The sequence below is a fragment of the Gadus macrocephalus genome, chromosome 4 (genome assembly GCF_031168955.1).
Source record: "Gadus macrocephalus chromosome 4, ASM3116895v1".
Classification (NCBI taxonomy): Eukaryota; Metazoa; Chordata; class Actinopteri; order Gadiformes; family Gadidae; genus Gadus; species Gadus macrocephalus.
The window spans coordinates 33,924,900-33,944,111 of NC_082385.1; the positions used below are offsets into that span (position 1 = coordinate 33,924,900).

At 53.1% G+C, this 19,212-nt stretch overlaps 2 protein-coding genes across 2 annotated transcripts in view; one reads left to right on the top strand and one right to left on the bottom strand.

Annotated features, from left to right (window-relative positions):
• Positions 1-19,212, bottom strand: part of LOC132456510 (NACHT, LRR and PYD domains-containing protein 12-like) — a 171,830-nt gene that overhangs the window by 7,577 nt on the left and 145,041 nt on the right. The gene's annotated exons all lie outside the window — the stretch shown is intronic.
• Positions 5,412-17,671, top strand: LOC132456511 (microtubule-associated protein tau-like). Its single transcript, XM_060050885.1, is given in 15 exon segments — positions 5,412-5,910; positions 5,912-7,701; positions 8,382-8,615; positions 9,109-9,249; positions 11,228-11,283; positions 11,628-11,645; positions 11,872-12,060; positions 12,479-12,590; positions 12,984-13,060; positions 13,062-13,295; positions 14,451-14,543; positions 14,966-15,058; positions 15,503-15,584; positions 16,168-16,280; positions 16,462-17,671. Coding segments are annotated over 15 exon segments (3,594 nt in total). The 5' UTR covers positions 5,412-5,752; the 3' UTR covers positions 16,666-17,671.

Genomic DNA, 19,212 nt, shown 5'->3' on the forward strand with positions numbered 1-19,212 from the left:
ACACGCAAACGCACACACACAGAGCAGAGGACGTGTGATTGTGAGGTGAGGGAATTCAAAGAGATCAGGTGACCTGCTGCAGCTCATGATTGGTCCGGTTAGGCTCCTCCTCTTTCTGCACGCTCCCTCTCTTCGGTCAATTAGCCGTTGATCAGCCCTGTGAATAGACACCCAGCTGTGACATCACAAGTGGGCTGGTACCATCATACCTCCGGTGAACCCTCCCACTTGTGATGTCACAAATGTGGAGACTTCCAAACGGCCCATAATGGTTCCAAATAGAGACCCTCTCTACTTCCTTTTAGCATCCTCCCCCGTCAGCACCACGCATCCTCCTCTTCATCTCCTCTCCACCTTCCTCCTCCTTTCTATCCTCTGTTTCCCACAATCCTTTGCAGCAGTCGATGAGGCCGGGGGATGAGAAGTGATTGATGTATGGCGTCGCCTCCGCCATGTTTGTAGTTTGTTTGGCGGGTTCTCTTCTGGTAGGGCCTGCTGTCATTAACCCCACACGCTGTGACCAACGTTATGCATCATTTAACTGTAACATTCCCATCCTATTCTATTGCACTCAAACCCTTTTTTCATTAACATGTATTTATTAATTCATGGATTAATTATTAAACATCATGTTTTTATTAATAACTGATTCAGCCGGGTGCATGTGATCTTCAGATAACCTTCTCGTCATTATTTAAAGTTTATTTTCACTCCCCACTTGCTGACACTGAGTAAACACACTTATCTTTAATCAGAGCCATCAATCAAACTGTGTGTATGAACTGCTTTCGACGCAAAAGCGAGACTATTTGTTTAAAACCACAATAAAACCGGCAGAGATACAGCAGAGCGGTGGAAGTCGTCATGACAAACGTCTCCACCAAACCTACCCTACATTCACACTGCCTCCGTCCGTCGACGGATCTCATTGACTTTGCATGGGGCGCTCTCGAAATGCATTGTTGGTCCGTCCGTTCTGTCAGCTCCGTGGCCTGCGACAAAAAGTTGAGAAATGTTCAACTTTTTAGGCAGCAACGGATCCGTCGGCCAATCAGATCGCGTTATGCAAAATATATGCAAATACACTGTCCAATGAAATCGCCTTTGTAATACAACCCGGGAAAATACATTCTTACTATACACACGTTATCCTTCAGCTAAAGGCCAATTTCCGCCAGAACCATCACGAAAGCATCACGGCAGTAAAACTGTCGTAGAACATAATAGAAACCATTCTAGTCGATGTAGGCTATTCCATTGGATATGGTCACGGCACAGAACCGTCCCCAAACCGCCACTGCATTTACCATACTTGCCTCATCGATTTTTTGAAAGTTGCCGGTTCGCAGCCGTGTCTCAGAACACTTCTACAGCCATTCAGTTTGCATTTGCTCAGGAATTTTCATGAGCTCACATCGATCCCTAGGCAATTCACAAACAGGGTATTGTGATATTATCCAGTCGATCTTTGGTATCAATAGTTAATCAGTGGCAAAGAAGAAATGAAAGTCTGCGTCGATGCCTCGTGTCGCGGGCTGACTGCGACGTTGCCATGACATCTAAAAACCGTATTTACGGGTTATATTATAATATTGATGTGTAGGGGTTGAATATAACTCGTGAATAATCATTTATGAATCAATCAAATCATAATCATTTTTACAATTCTTTTAGGCCTATTACGTATAATTATGCACGTCTTGAGCCATCAGTCGGAACGTGTCCGGGGCGCTTCCAGTGGGGGACTGCGGTGCGGAACACAGCCGCTAACGTAGCGCGTGTAGCTACGTAGCGCATGGAGCTACGTAGCGCGTGGAGCTACGTAGCGGTACGGAGCGGGTCAGCTGACCGGAGGAGGGTCGGACCCCATCTCTCCCATGTCCACCGTCTGTCCGCATCTGTCTCACATCTGTACCGTGTCCCACCTCTCATGTCCCCCTCCTCCCATGTCACCCCCACCCCTCCACCTCCTCCCCCCCCCCCCTCCCCCCCCGCTCCTTCCTACTCCTCCCACCTCTCCCCCCCCCCCCCCCGCTCCTCCCCACCAAAAGAGGAGGCAGTAGAGCGTATCGGTGTATCTCCCGGTGAGGTGACGCCCCATGAAGAGGAGGAGCAGGAGGCTCCGTCGGAGCCCCCGGCCTTGGAGGACCCCCAGCCAGTAGACCTGCCCTTAGGGCGGGCCGCTTATGTAGGCGAGGCCCAGGCTCTAAGAGAAGGCCCTCAGGTTTGTGAATGGAGGACACCACAGCCCACAGACACAGCAAGCAGGTGTGTGAGTGTGAGTGTGTGTGTGTGTGTGTGTGTGTGTGTGTGTGTGTGTGTGTGTGTGTGTGTTGGGGGGAGGGTACCTCTCTCTCTTTTTTTGTGCTTTCTTTCTCTCCCTCTTCAACTGTCTCTCTCTCTGTCTCTCTCTCTCTCTGTCTCCGTCTCTCTCTCTCTGTCTCTCTCTCTCTGTCCCTCTGTCTCTCTCTCTGTCTCTCTCTCACTGTCTCTCTACCTCTCTGTCTCTGTCTCTGTCTCTGTCTCCTGTCTCTCTCTCTGTCTCTCTCTCTCTCTCTGCCTCTCTCTCTCTCTCTCTCTCTCTGCCTCTCTCTCTCTCTCTCTCTCTCTCTCTCTCTCTGTCTCTGTCTCTCTCTCTCTCTCTCTCTCTCTCTCTCTCTCTCTCCTCTCTCTCTCTCTCTCTCTCTCTCTCTCTCTCTCTCTCTCTCTGCCTCTCTCTCTCTCTCTCTCTCTCTCTGCCTCTCTCCTCTCTCTCTCCTTCTCTGTCTCTCTGTTTTTTGTGCGCTTGTCATGCACACGTACAATCTGCAGCTGTCTAAGTGTGTGTCGTGTGTGTGTGTGTGTGCGTGCACACCAGCATTATATCTGCGCTGCACGGTTGACCTTGTGACCTCTGGATGATCACAATGTTCTGGATGAGGGTGAGCGCATTGAGAGCGAGGCCCTAAACATTGTCACTACTGAGACATTTATATTAAGCCTGGGCGATATGGCTGGAAGACATATCACGATATAACTTGATCATATTGATCGATATCTATCTATCGTTTGAATGACCTAAAAAGAGTAGGAATTACCATGCTGGATTCAAACACTCCTGTTTAACCACTTAATATGACCTTCAACTGTCTTCATTGATGAATACTCCAGGTCGATACAACAATGAGAACCTTCAGATATTATAAATAAGTATGGAACTGCGTTTGTGGAACAAACCAGCTGCTACAATCGCTGGTCCAGTCTCTTATCGATATATTGAACATATTTTAGATTGATCAAAAGTCTATCACGATACGATCATTTATTGTTTTATTGTCCTGGCCAAATATATATCATATCTAAATCGAGATATCGGCTGAGATATCTCAAGTTGCAGCTGAAATGGCAGTTGGGGACCTCACCCACATTTATCAGACATGTTCCTGCTCACGGTGTAAAGCTAATGCTAACACTAAAGCATTAGCTTTAGTATCGCATAACGAACAGTGAAAAGCTAACGCTAGTACCGAGACAATGCTACATGGAACAGGGAGAGGCTAACGCTAGGACCTAGACAATGCTACATGGAACAGGGAGAAGCTAACGCTAGTACCGAGACAATGCTACATGGAACAGGAAGAAGCTAACGCTAGTACAGAGGCACTGCTACATGGAGCAGGGAGAGGCTAACGCAAGCAGCACATCATCATGACTGACGTTCTCTCACTGTTTGCTAACTGTGGCTAGCTGAGGCTGCTCTCCAGTATCGTCGCTGGCTGTTGTCCGCCCGCCCGTCTGCTCTGACGTCATGTGTTCTGTGCAGCATCGCCCTAAAGGGCCGGCGCTTCACCACCGGCTGTGAAAATCGAGCCGTTTGTGACATCACAAGTGGTAGTGTCCACATCCAGGCGGGGGTGGGGGGGGGGTGATTTGGTACGGCCCACTGGGTAGTCTGGTGGGTTGAACTCCGACCCCTCCTCCGTCTGGCTGGACACGCCCCCTGGTGATGAGGCTGCGGCTCGTGGCTCTGTGTCGCTGCTCTCCGTCACCCCCGGTGGTGAAACCAACAGGAGCCCCCCTGAGGCACCGACACAGTGGGGCTTCTTGTCCGTTGCCCAGCATCACCATACGCTTCTCTCATCGGTGTTACCTGATCAACTCCGCCCTGGTTTGATCACCCCCCCCCCCCCCTCCCCCCCCCCCCCCCCCCTTTGTATTGCCAGCTACATTGCAACCATGGAGGCCGCCGCGGCGTCCACTGTGAGAGACGCTTTGGGCTGGATGGAGGACGTGTTTGGTCTCTGTGTGTGTGGGTTTCTGTTGGAGACCGGCGAGGTTCTGGAACGCGCCCGGTGCCCACGCGCGCGTGGGGCTGAGCGTGGAGCGGCATGGGCTGTGGGCTTCTCATACCATCACAGGCTCAGTGTTGTTCCGCTGTCCAACGGTTTGCTGTTTTCCTATGTTACTGATACCCTAGTATTAGCGACCGCCAACATCCAGGGAGTGCAGAAACACACTTCCAGAGCTCCCCCTTCTGAAGCTCCTTTGACGATTTGTTTTACATTTGTTTTCAATTTTAATCTTAGCCACATGGAGGATTGGTTTACTGAGCCGTCATACACCTGAGTGGACACTCTCTCCACTTGTGATGTCACTCGTAATAGCTCGTAATAGCATCACAACAGGGACTCTTTGATTAACCTCCAACGACTAACCAAGCCTCGTTTATACCCATACACCCCATGAACAACGTTTACATCCACAACTTCCATTGCAATAGGAATCCAAACCTTTTGTGTTCCTCAGTTCTGGTCGTCCACCGCCATGCTCCTCATTCCATTTCATTCCGACTGTGCACGTCCTCCTAGACCCTGCGACCCCCCCCCCCCGCCGGGCCCTGACGCGACCCCCCCCCCCCCCCCCCCGTGCTCTGTGTCTCGGAGCCCTCCCCCTCCCATGTCTGTGTGCAGACCCAGGCTCGGCTTCACTGTCTTGGCTCGCTTTCGGCAGTGAGGCTGGCTAGCTCGTACCGGCCAGCTTGTGTTGGAGGCCGTCGGCTCTCGCTGTCCGGTGCTGGTGGGGCGCTGATGCTAACACTAGCGCGGGGTTGGTTTTGGTCCCCCCCCCCCCAACGCGCTCACAGCCCCGCCCCCTGGGACGGTGGAGGCACAGCAGGGGGCGGCCCCGCCCATCGAGGAGCGAGGGCTCCCGAAGGCGCAGAGGAGGTTGGGTCACCCTGCCCCTCCGCCAGAGAGGAGCCGGCCCCTTCCCCCCCCCCGCTCCTGGAACCATGTGGCACCCCGAAGGCTCTAGAAGAGGTCCGAGACATCTTCTCCCCCGGACACTCCGATAGCGACGTGCCCCCCGACCTGTCCGACCAGCTGGGACGACCGACTGCGCGGACGCGCCGGTGGACCGCCGTGGGCGCGAACGAGGGGAGCAGTGGCCCCGAGGTCGTCGCGTCAGAGTCCGCCGCCAGAGACGGACGACGCCGGTGACCACACGCCAGGCGCGAAGGAGAGCCGCCCCGAGTCCTCGTGTGTCCTTAAAGCAGGGACGGAGGCGTACTTCGAAACGTCCGCCCAAAGCGGTGTTCAGGAGTCACCGCGCCCACAGAGCTACTATGAGATCAGCGGGGCAGCGGGAGAGAGGTGCACCCCCGAGGCTGGGGTCGGGTTCAAGTTACATCCAGCTCCTGGTCAATTTCAATTGAGGTGACGGCTGAGAGCATTTCCCAGGGATCCGAGAGCCGGTGCTGAACCCTTTCCACAAGATGTCGATGGAGCAAAGGAGCCGGCCTATCAACATCACCGTTAAGTCTCCGACCGGGGCGGCAAAATCAAGCACCTTCTTACGCCCCCAGCTTTCCCCAATCAGTGGAAGCTTCGACGACTCGTCCGCCCCTCCTCCAACACCCTCCATCGAGCACCACCCCTCCGCTACAAACCGCTCCGTCCACGCCGGCCGACTTCACCGAAGCCCTCAGCAAGATGGCCTCCATGGAGCGCCACGTCTCTTTGGACCAATCCGGCGCTCTGGCTGAGATGCTGGACCTGGCGGGAGCCCTGCCCAAACTGTCCCTGGGCAGGAGGGTGGTGGATCCGATGAGGAGGAAGTCTGTCCCGGCCAACGTGTCTCCTCTGGGGGTTAGCTCGCTGGCCCGGCTGGCTCTGGACGCGGGGCAGGGGGGGCAGGGAGGGCCCGAGGATCTGGGATACTGTGTCTTCAGCGAGTGCTCTGCCCCCATGCCGTCCCCGGCCGACATGCCGGGGTCTGCCGATGCTCCCTGTCGCTCTTTCCCTACCGTGGACGCAGACGAGGATGAACCAGAACGGAGAGACGGAACACCCCCACCGGACCAGAAGAAGAAGAACGTCCCGGAGACGGTTCAGAAGAGCGCCGCAGCGGAGAAGAAAGACGTCACGGAGTCCCCGAGGAAATCCGGCATGCTCCTGGAGAAGGCCGTGCCTGTCGGTATCAAACCCGACCGCCTCAGGATCCCGGTCACCTCTCCGAACCGCCTCACCGAGTTCCGCTTGGAGAGTGGCCTGCCAGGAGACATCCAGATCCAGGCCATCCCGGAGGTGGAGGTGGAGAAGGACCCGTCCCGGGAGGCGTCCCCCGTCCCTCCCGACAGCTCCTTCAGCTTCTCCCTGACCGACGGCAGGGTTCCTCGGACACCCACGACTCCAAAGTCCCCCGTCGACGGTCCATTAAACCCTGAAGAACCCGCGAAGGATACACCAGGGGAAGGCGGGACTGAGGTCGGGACGGAACGGGCTGCAGGGGCCGAGAAGTCTGCTGACAAAGAATCCGATTTTAGTGAAGACTCAAAGGATCCAAATGGAGAATCTCCCAGGGAAATAAAAGTGGACGAATCAGATGTGACCTCTCCTGAGGCTTGTAGACAGAAAACGGACATCTTCCAGGAGAACATACAACCAAAGTTAAAGACAGAAGAGGCGCAGGAACAACATGTTCCACCCCCTCTTGAGCTGTCAGAAGAAACTGTTGTTGAGGCAGGAACCCGAGGCCTCGCAGAAGAGATTGGAGAAGAGAAAGGATTGCAGTCCCCTCCTCCAATCATCATCATCCCCCAGGCCCAGCTGGATGAAGAGGACGGAGAGGAGGAGGACGAGGAGGTGGAGCTGGCTGAGGAGCCTCAGGAGGTCATGGAGGAGGCAGAAGTTCCCCCCAACGAAGAGCTGAGGAAGGAGGTATTGGAGTTGCTGGAGGTCGAAGGATTGGATTTCACTGGACTGGAGCCTAAATCGGACACCGGAGAATCTAGTCACAGTGAAGATGGAGAACCGGTGACTGACACCTCCCAGTTGTCTCCGTACTCTGACCGAGGTCAAATGCAGTCTTCTCCACAGGGAGGGGAGGACTTCGGAAAAGAAGAGGACCAATCAGAGGATCTCAGAGAGGCCATCTTGGAAGCGGAGAAGCAGGAAGAGGAAGCTGTTGAAGGAGATGAAGAAGGAATGGAAAAGAAGGATGAATCACTGGACCACGGAGAGATCGATGCTGAGCAAGAAGAAGTGAAAGCTACAGATGTCGGCAAAGAGACGGTAAGGGAAGAGGAGGACAGCTGCAAGGGGACGGAGAAAGGTGCAGATGTTGCCTCCGACCTGGCCAGTGAAGTCCATCACACAACCAATGAAGAAACGACCGCGGACATGTCTGTTCTTGACACCGACAGTGGCTGGATAGACACTCAAGGTACCCTCCACTCCTTTAACTCCGAGACACATAACAACACCAGTGACCGGTACTAATATACCAAAGGAACCTACACATACATTTGGCCGTTTAGCAGACACTATCCAAAGCCATGCACAAGTGAGGCTGAAAACAATAAAAAAATCCAATCGATATTGGAGTAACTAAAAAAGAATTTAAAGCGTTGCACAACCTAGTTTCCAAAAACGACTAGCTACAGAGTAGCTACAGTAATAAGATCCATGGGAACACACACTTTAAACAGGTATAACCTGAGTAAGTATGAGCCATGGTGATGCATTAAAGGTTGTATCAGCGATTCTAGGCCGAAACATAAATGATCACATTCATCTGATCTTTCCTCACGATCCACTCGCTGCCCGCCCCATACGCAGGCCGTCAAAAAAACGCGTCTCTATATGCTTGGAGATCGTACACAAAAACTAATGGTGCTACCAACCACTCAAAACCAAAATAATAGTATTCCATGATCGTTTTTAACTGGATGCACGAAACACAGAAGGGGGGGGCGAGCTGGCTGTTTGCGATCTCGCTTCGAATAGCGACAGAAGTGACTTCACCGAACATCGCTGATGCAACCTTTAAGGCAAACCTGTGGTCCGAGGGCAAGAGGTGTGGCCAGTCAACCCGCTCCTCTCTCGCTCCCTTGTCCTCTGCAGATGAGGATAGGAGCCTCTTGACGGAACCCATTGAGGCTCTCCCGAAGGACCACGGTCCCGGTACCACCACCGGTCCCGGGACCACCACCGGGACCACCACCGGTACCACGGTCGCCCGGGATCGGTCCAGGAAGCGGGCCCCTTGGAGACCCCGGGGTCGCTCTGACCCCTTTGACAGTAAAATAATCCACAAGGACCCGGGCCATCCGAGAGACCCCTTGAAGAAGAAAAAAGGTTCCCATCGCATCTTCATCCAGTAGTTCATCACCTTTTGAAATAGATCCATGGGGCTTTTTGTTTCCCTTTGCTACAAATTTGTAATTTTTGGATTTAAAACTAGTATTTATGAATTGTATCCGTGATATTCTCTACAATGACCCCCAGTGAACTCTACAGGAATAGACAGATCCTTAAAAAGACCCATTTCATTTAGATTTAACTTCCGGTTTAATTTCTGGTTTATCAGGACCTTGAAGATCAATTAATTGTCCTTATATACCGTAGACACGTGAACTTGCATCTTAAGGTCCCTGAATCTGGACGTACATGTCCAAGGGCTTACGTTAGACATATCTCGAGCTTGCTAGCCGACGATATTAAGTTGACGCCGATGCCGTAGCGATTTGCTCGTCGGTCGTGTCCCAAGGGCGCTAACGTCTTAGCAGCGTAGCGGTGAGGCTGCGCCCCGTGTGTTGTCGTAACGTAACCCTGTCTCTCCCCCCGCCAGCCGGCGTGAGGAGGGCGGACCACAATAAGCTGGCGGTCCCGTCGTGTCGCTCTCCCTGCCGGACCAGCGCCGGCAGAGCGCCCGGCCGGCAGCACAGGCCTGTCGTGGCGCTGGCTGGCTCGGCCAAACGCAAGGGAGCAGGTGACCCGGCCTCCCCGGGGCCCGGCGGGACGGGAGGTGGAGGGAGCATGAGCCAGACTCCCCGAGTCTAAAGGGCCGATTATGGTCCCATGTTCACGCAACACAAGGGGGTTACGGACCCCTTACGTCCTGGCGTCCACCGCAAGGGCCGGACGTCCGCCTCCTAAAAAATGTGAACCTTCCGTCGGGGCGACGCAGCAGCGAGGGCTGTGATTGGTCCGCTCACTAAAACCCCACGCAGAACCATAAAGGTTCACGACGGCGTTGAAGCGTCTGCGTGGTCGTTGCGTTGTGGGAACGTGGACCCATAATCAGCCCTTTAGTGGGATGGCTAACTATGGGGCTGGCTGTCCCTAGCCGCTAGCGCACTCACCACGTAGGAGCCATGGTTTATTAGGCCAAGAGTAGTCAACTAGCTAGTGTGCTAACCACATAGCATCCATAGTTTATTCGGGCAAGAGGAGTCATCTAGCTAGTGTGCTAACCACATAGCATCCATAGTTTATTAGGGCAAGAGGAGTCATCTAGCTAGTGTGCTAACCACATAGCATCCATAGTTTATTATGGCAAGGGGATTAGACTAGCTAGCGTGCTAACAACCTATTATCTATAGTTTATTAGGGCAAGAGGAGTCAACTAGCTAGTGTGCTAACCACATATCATCCATAGTTTATTAGGGCAAGAGGAGTCAACTAGCTAGTGTGCTAACTACATAGCATCCATAGTTTATTAGGCCAAGGGGACTAGACTAGCTAGCGTGCTAACAACCTATTTATAGTTTATTAGGGCAAGAGGAGTCAACTAGCTAGTGTGAAGACCACATAGCATCCATAGTTTATTAGGGCAGGGGGACTCAACTAGCTAGTGTGCTAACCACATAGCATCCATAGTTTATTTGGGCAAGGGGACTGAACTAGCTAGTGTGCTAACCACATAGCATCCATAGTTTATTTGGGCAAGGGGACTGAACTAGCTAGTGTGCTAACCACATAGCATCCATAGTTTATTTGGGCAAGGGGACTGAACTAGCTAGTGTGCTAACCACATAGGCGGTGAGAACCACGTTCAATTCCGAACTGCGGTTCATTGGTCACCTGTTATAGTCGGATCCAATGGCAATGACAGGGTGTGGTTGAATTATCAAACAAGTACCAAGCACATGCCCCCCCCCCCCCCCTCTCTCTATACAAATGTGTTGAGCCCCCCGGAGTGCCACTCACTCCGAGGTCTGCTTCCAGAGGCCGGGTGTGGTGGACCGTAGGGGGCGCTGTCACTCTGAGGCTGCCCAGCTGAGGTGGTTTGTGACTCTGACATCCAACAGACCGCTAGGTGTCAGGGCTTCCCTCGTTGACCGTCAGTGGTCAGGGTGTCCGTTGAGATGAGCTCCCGTCTCTGTCGATCTACCGTCTCGCTGACACACCGCCCGATCATGCAATGTAGCTGGCAAACGCTTCCTGCTTCCACTCGTCCTCCGCAGTGGTTGCTTCTGATTCATTCTACTCTATTTATTTATTTTCCTTATTTGTCAACGTTTTTTCGCCCAACTGCTGTTTGAGTTGTCATGGTAGTTGTGCGGCGGCCGTGTGTGTGTGTGTCCTATGTTGCCGTGCGCTGCACACTTGTGGCCGTGTTTGTGCGTCATTTCTGAGTCTAAAGTGAGGTCAGTTGCGTGTTGGTAGTTTCATTTGGTGGACATTCGGGGCCGTGTTTGATTTCCACTCATAATGTGATGGCTTGAATCTCGTTATAAGTGATGTAATAATTTCCATCGTTTGTTCGGCTGCAGTGTATCGCGCTGGGACTGTGTGTGTGTGTGTGTGTGTGTGTGTGTGTGTGTGTGTGTGCGCGTATGGGCGTGTGTTCGTGTGTGTCTTTATGTGTAAGTGTATGGGGTTGCGTGGCGATGTTGCGAAGCATGGAGTTTGTCTCCCTGATGGTCAGTGTGAGTCACTACATGTTTTATCACCTTCCTTCTCAGCCATGGAGGTCCGCCAGCCACTGAGTGTGGCACACCAGTCCAGAGAACGGCCAACTGTAAGTACACACACACACACACACACACACACACACACACACACACACACACACACACACACACACACACACACACACACACACACACACACACACACACACACACACACACACACACACACACACACAGGCTTGACCCGAATAATTCATTAGTTGAGTCGTATTATTTTAAGATTTACGTTTTTTAATATTATTTGAATTCTTCTGCTGTCTTCAGTGTCAACATAACCGTTTTATTTTGTGCCGCTCGGACTTTCTCTTTCTCTTTCTTTTCCCTCGACTTCCCGTCTTTTTTTGTCACCTGTTTTCCCTGCATGCCTGCTTCTGTGTGTGTGTGAAACCAGTCCAGACACAGAACCTCAGTGAGTATGGTCAGAGTGAGCGCGACACAGGCGTTAGTCGTCGTGGTTACGGTACATGCTAGTCCGAGCTAGTTGCCGTGGTTACGGTACTATTAAAGCTAGCAACGATGGGTTGTCATGGTTACCTATATGTGACCACCATGGCAGCCCCACATCTGTTCCATCCTTGTTTCGTTTCACTCACTATCTCATTTCCCTCATCCCGGTCGCCATGGTAACCACCCAGAGCCCCACGCGGGCGGTGCTGCTCAAAATGGCGGCCCTGCGACGGGCGGCAGAGTCCCTCCCCTGCCGGCCAGGCTCCGCCTCCGACCTCCAGTCACGCCCGCCCCTGGGGGCGGAGCTATATCGGCCACGCGCAAAGTCTGCGTGCTCCCCTCGCGGACAGCCCTCGCCACTCACACGGGCCGAGGAGGTACAGCCTAGGCTCCGCTAGGCTAGGCCAACCCAAGCTAGGCTACACCTTGGTTGGGCTACGCTAGGCTAGGCTACGTAGGCTAGGTGCTTAGTCAAACTGTGTGTGGAATCGTTCGGTCATGTGACCCAGCGACGACGGCAACCAGTAATTAAAACAGAACCTATATTAAATATTGATCTGTGTGTATGTGTGTGTTCGTACCTCTGTGTGTGTGTGTGTGTCTGTACCTCTCTGTGTGTGTGTGTGTCTGTACCTCTGTGTGTGTGTGTCTGTACCTCTGTCTGTGTGTGTGTGTGTCTGTACCTCTGTGTGTGTGTGTGTCTGTACCTCTGTGTGTGTGTGTGTCTGTACCTCTGTCTGTGTGTGCGTGTGTGTCTGTACCTCTCTGTGTGTGTGTGTGTGTGTGTGTGTGTAGGAGAGGACCTACCGTAGCCCAGAGAAGCGCTCCTCTCTGCCGCGCCCCGCCAAGTCTCTGACGCGGCACATCCCCGCCGCGGAGCAGGAGGACGGACCCCGGAGACCCACCTGTAAGAGACGCGCACGCACGCACGCACGCACGCACGCACGCACGCGTACAGACACACACACACGTACAGACACACAGACACATTCTGTAAGACCCACACAAACCTCTCTCTCTCTCTCTCGCTCTCTCTCTCTCTCTCTCTCTCTCTCTCTCGCCCTCTCGCCCTCTCTCTGTCTCTTTCTCTCTCTCTCTCTCGCTCTCTCTATTTCTCTCTCTCTCTTTCTCTCGCCCTCTCTTTCTCTCGCCCTCTCTCTCTCGCCCTCTCTCTCTCTCTCTCTCTCTCTCTCTCTCTCTCTCTCTCTCTCTCTCTCTCTCTCTCTCTCTCTCTCTCTCTCTCTCTCTCTCTCTCTCTCTCTCTCTCTCTCTCTCTCTCTCTCTCTCTCTCTCTCCCCAGGCATGGACTCGGGCCGCTCTCGCTCGGCCCGTAGCGGTACGTCCACGCCGGGCTCCACGGCCGTCACGCCGGGCACGCCCCCCCAGCTATGCCTGCCGGACCCCCGGCTCGCGCACCCCGGGGAGCCACACCCCCAAGTCCTTCAGCGTGCTGCAGGAGAAGAAGATCGCCGTGATCCGGACCCCCCCCAAGTCCCCGTCCTCCGTCCAGCGCCAGCTCAAGGTCATCAACCAGCCGCTGCCCGACCTCACGCACGTCAAGTCCAAGATAGGCTCCACCTCCAACCTCAAGCACCAGCCCAAGGGCGGCCAGGTAAGACCCGGACTGGATCGACCTGACCGGACTGACTGGACCCGACCGACTGACCTCTAACCCCAAGCAGCTGCCCAAGGGCGGCCATGTTAGACCCGGACTGACTGGAACGGATCGACCGACCGGACCGACTGGAACGGACCAACTGGACCGGACCAACTGGACCGGACTACCTGGGCCGGACCAACTGGACCGGACTACCTGGGCCGGATTGACTGGACTGGAACGACTGACCTCCAACCTCAAGCACCAGCCCAATGGCGGCCAGCTAAGACCAGGACCGGACTCACCGGACCGGACCGACCGGACCAGACTTACCGGACTGGACCGACCGGACCAGGACCGGACTCACCGGACCAGACTTACTGGACCAGACTCACCGGACTGGACCGACCGGACCAGGACCGGACCAACCGATCAGGACCGACCAGGACCCGACAGACCGGACCGGACCCGGCTTCACCCCTTCACTGCACTGCACCCTCTCCTTCCTTTCTCTCCCTCAATTTTCTAACTTCCTGTCCCCGGTTACTCATTCTCTGATACTCACTACCTGATACCCATTTCTACTTCCTGTTCCCGGTCTCTCACCGCCTGATACTCACTTCCTCTTCACAGTTTCTACTTCCTGTTAACGGTTTCTCATTTCCTGACACTCACTTCCTGATACCTGTTTCTACTTCCTGTTCCCGGTTTCTCATCGCCTGATACTCACTTACTCGTCCCAGTTTCTACTTCCTGTTTCCGGTTTCTCATCGCCTGATACTCACTTCCTGTCTCCAGTTCCTACTTCCTGGTTCCAGTTCATATTTCTCACTTCCTGTTATGGTCATCCCACTTCCCATCTGCTAACTTCCTTTCCACCTCCTTCATGTGTTGAATTTGGCAACAGCGTTTTTCTTCAATGTTTGAAAGGAAACGTTACAAATTCACGTTGTAAACCCAGAGAGAGTAATGAATCAGAATAAACCCGGTATTGATGTCCAGTTTACCCCTGAGTAGCTGTTAGAGTTGGTCCTGTTGATATGTTTAGGTGAAGGTAAGTCTAAAGGCATGTCGTGTTATGAAGGCCAATACGTCAGACCCTCACGCACACGCCGCCAACACTCAACAGGCACACGTTTGCTTTTCTTTTATTTCCCGGCTTGGCTTCAGATTCAGATTGTGAGCGAGAGGGCCGACTTCAGTCATGTTCAGTCAAAGTGCGGCTCCAAGAACAACCTGAGACACTCTCCCCGAGGAGGACACGTACGTACGCTAACTGGTGCTCTGTCTGCTTCATCCAGATCCTGCTCTCTGTCTCTCTGGAGCTCCTGCTAGAGCTCTCCTCCTCCTCTCTCTCTCTGTCTCTGTCTCTGTCTCTGTCTCTGTCTCTCTCTCTCTCTCTCTCTCTCTCTCTCTCTCTCTCTCTCCCCCCCCCCCCCCCCCCCCCTCACTGGAGGCTTGCCATCATGACCCTCTACAGACCACAGGTTGACCTTCGCCTTCCATCCTCCTTCTCAAGGCTTCCCTCAGGTTGAACGTAGAGATCACTAATGCTGGTTCACGCCCCGGCGGCCGGCCGGCCCCCGTCCCTCGGTGGCCCCCGGCCCTCGGGTTGGGCAGCAGGAGAGCCAATGGCGGCTGCAGTGGTGTTTGAGTTAACCAATCAGGGGCCTGCTCTTCTCCAGGTGATGATCCCGAGTGTGAAGCTGGACTTCAGCCACGTCCAGGCCAAGTGCGGCTCGCTGGACAAGATCCAGCATGCTGCCGGGGGCGGGAACGTGAGGACCACACACACATACACCTGTACACACACACGCATAGAGAGAGACACACACACACACACACACACACACACACACACACACACACACACACACACACACACACACACACACACACACACACACACACACACACACACACACACACACACATCAGCGCGCACAAGAACAGCTGTGCACATCGTTACTTCTGTAATGTTGTATCATGTTAGATGTGTTTACATTGGAGTTACACCTCTCTCTCTCTCTCTCTCTCTCTCTCTCTCTCTCTCTCTCTCTCTCTCTCTCTCTCTCTCTCTCTCTCTCTCTCTCTCTCTCTCTCTCTCTCTCTCTCTCTCTCTCTCTCTCTCTCTCTCTCTCTCTCTCTCTCTCTCTCTCTCTCTCTCTCTCTCTCTCTCTCTCTCTCTCTCTCTCTCTCTCTCTCCCCCTGTGGACCCCCAGATCCAGATCCAGTCCCAGAAGTTGGACATGAGCCACGTCACGGCCAAGTGTGGCTCCATGTCCAACATCCGCCACAGACCAGGTGGGAACAGCCTTCTGATTGGCTGTGGGGCGGCTAGCACTGTTTCAAACGGACCAATGGTTGACTGTGTATTCATTCTGAGCCTGGCCTTTTACCTCAGTCCCACCCACAATCATCATCTCAACGTTGTTTTATGCATAAAGTTTAGTCCAACAAATCCCAGCGCAACAACACATCATTACAGTAATCAAAAACATAATCATTCCTGCTGTGTTCCTCGAACTTCCGGTTGGGATCGTTGTTCCCTAGCCCCTTAAAAGAGTGGGAACCACTGGTAGCTTTGGAGCAGACGCACTTATTGTACGTGGTACATCCTGGCACTTGAGAAAAGTACTTAACATCGTGTAGCATCTCTTACCCTAGCTATCTTTGTTGTGTACGGGGAATGGGTTAACCTAGTGATGGTTAGTGCTTTGCACTTGGTTCTATGAACATCTTTACTGCACCGACAGCGATATATTGTTGTTTCTCTTTCTGCCGACAAATGTACTTATTGTAAGTCGCTTTGGATAAAAGTGTCTGCTGAACGCCAGCTGGTGTGTTGAAGCGCTGTTGACGGTGTCGTTCTCCGTCTGTACACCAGGGGGCGGCCAGGTCCGCATCGAGAGCGTCAAGCTGGACTTCAAGGACAACGCTAAGCCCAAGATCCGTTCCCTTGACAACGCCAGCCACACCCCCGGGGGCGGGAACATCATGGTAACGCAGACCTAGCGACGGAAAACCCATCGCACGTTTGTTTCACCGTCTCGCCGTGGTAACGCGCCCTCCATCTCTCTCTCTCTCTCTCTCTCTCTCTCTCTCTCTCTCTCTCTCTCTCTCTCTCTCTCTCTCTCTCTCTCTCTCTCTCTCTCTCTCTCTCTCCCCCCCCCCCCGGCAGATCGAGAGCCACAAGCTGATGTTCCGGGAGGAGGCGAAGGCGCGCGTGGACCACGGCGCCGAGATCGTGACGACCCACTCGCCCTGCGGCGAGCCGGGGGGCACCTCCCCCCGGCTCTGCTCCGCAGGGAGCATGCTGGCCTCGCCCCAGCTCGCCACGCTGGCCCAGGACGTCACCGCCGCGCTCGCTAAGCAGGGCTTGTAAAGATCCAACCCCCCCCCCCCCAACGAGCCCCCCGCGACCTTCTAGACCCCCCCCGCGCCAAAGCACGACCCGCAAGACCCCACCAATGACTCCCGGAATACTCAACCTGTAAGCCTCGGACACCTGACCTATGACCCCCGGAAACCTGACCTATGACCCCCAGAAACCTGACGTATGGCCCCCGGAAACCTGACCTCTGAGTCCCGGAAACCTGACCTCTGACCCCCGGAAACCTGACCTATGAACCCCAGAAACCTGACCCATGACCCCCAGAAACCTGACCTCTGACCCCTGGAATACCAACCCAAGAGATCTGAAACCATCACCCATGACCCCGGAAACCCCTCTGAACAACGACCCCTAGACTGTCCTTTGACCTTTGAGGCCTAATAACCCCCAACACCCGAGAACACCCCCTAAGACGGTCAACTGACCCCCAATACCTTCCAAGCGACCCTTTAAAGGACCCCAGGAACCCACAAAACCACCCCCGATGCCCTCTAAGACCGCTGGGTACCCCCCAATGACCTTGGAGGGTGACCGACACCCAAAGCCCAATAAGGACCCCAAACCTTAACCCTGACCCCCGGTAACTCTGCCAACGACCTGACCTCTGACCTCTCACCCCTTCTTGACCTTGAAGTCATTCTACTGTCCTTCACCTTTCTCTCGTTATCTGATTTGTAAAAAGTACTCACACACAGACACACATGGACACACACACACGTACACAAGCTCGTATGCACACACACACGCATGGCTAGTCACAGGGAAATTCAATTAAGACATAAGCAACAGGAAGTAAATCTCAAAGGTAAAAACACAGAATCCGATTTATCCACTTTCACCCTTAGAAAACGTCTTTATCCGGGCACTTCAACACCCGCCCACAGGAAGTGACTCACACACAAAAACACATAGACACCAACACACACAAAATGTCACTCCAAAGCTCCACTGTGTCTTCTTCCAACGCTGATGCATCGCTGTCATTGGTCGACAGTCACGTCCATCAAAGACCAACTGATATTCGGCTTCCCCGTACGGCAGTTAGACGTTGAGCACTCGCTTTTCTTAACTTTTTTTTTTTTGAAAAAAACAAAAAAATAGATGACTTCCTTTGATCGGGTTTAACTCGGTTGCTCCGCTAGAATACTACCTTCCACTCCGTTATCGTGCGGCGACTCGTGTGAACGCACTGGTTTGACCGGTGTGCGACGAGTAGAGAACCCCGCGCTCGCGGTTAGCCCACCGCTAAGTGTTAGCCTCGACCGTCACACACAAAGGCTGACCAAACTGTACTTAAGAATGGATGTAAACAGCATGTCTGATCAAATGTATATTATTTAGTCTGCTGGTTTCCCTTATGTTTTTTTATCGTCGTTCTGAATATGCTGATCTCCATAGGTTGTGTGTTTTTTATTGCGTGTCACGGTAGTGTAACGTGCGTGTACCCTCTTAGCGCAGACCTCCCTCCCTTTTGGCGGGCAAACCTTTCCCCGCTGCTTTCCTCGTCAGTGATTGGGTCGCTGTGTTTTTAACAATACGCCTGTGGTTTTAATGCAAAAAAAGTATATATCTATGTTTAATGCTGGCATGGCAAAAAAAGAAGAAGAATCTAATCGACGAATACGTTTGATCTATACGGAGTTGTTTCTAGACGTATGGACCCTGTAGCAGAAAGACGTGATGATAATCCACTGCTTTGCGTATTCAAACCAATCCTCCCTCTTCAACCCCCAACACTCCGGACTGGAACGGATCATCGATTGATTTGATTGATTGATTGTTTGATTCACCCACAGGCAAATTAGGGAAAATATATCGATCATTATTTATGTGTAAAAGAAAACATTCCAATTTAAGAGTAAAATGTAACGTCCGGAAAACAGAAGATGACAGAATCTCCAAACTCCAGCTGTTAGGACGTAATGTTTTGAGTTGTGGCCCCTCTTCTTCCTCCTCCTCCCCCTCCTCCTCCACTTCCTCTTCCTCGGCTGTAGTCCTAGTGAACACACATGCCGATGTTTCTGATCGATGGCAAAACGCTCCTACTGAAGAAAAAAAGATGATGAATAAAAAATGAAAACTTAACCAATGTGTTCCGGTGTCTTTGTCTTCATGTTCGATCTTTAAATTAATTTAATAACGTTTGAATTGAATGCATATCACGTTTCCCCATCACGTACGTAACGGCCCGGTTATAGGCCTTCTAGACTACCCTGGTAAAAAAAAAAAGATAAATAAATACAGATTGTTTAACGATGTCGAGCCTCCGTAGCTAACGCATCTGCACCGTAGTGTACACGGGGCGGCGGGGATCGAACCCAGAACATCTGAGCATCACTCGGTCGCCGCTCCCACCTCACCTGCTCGTACGCAGAGGTACTCTGCCTGTAGAGCAGAGGTGCTCTGCCTGTAGAGCAGAGGTGCTCTGCCTGTAGAGCAGAGGTGCTCTGCCTGTAGAGCAGAGGTGCTCTGCCTGTATAGCAGCAGCCACCCACCAGCCCTCCGCAGCCCTCCCGGGAGCGACCACGGGCTTGGACA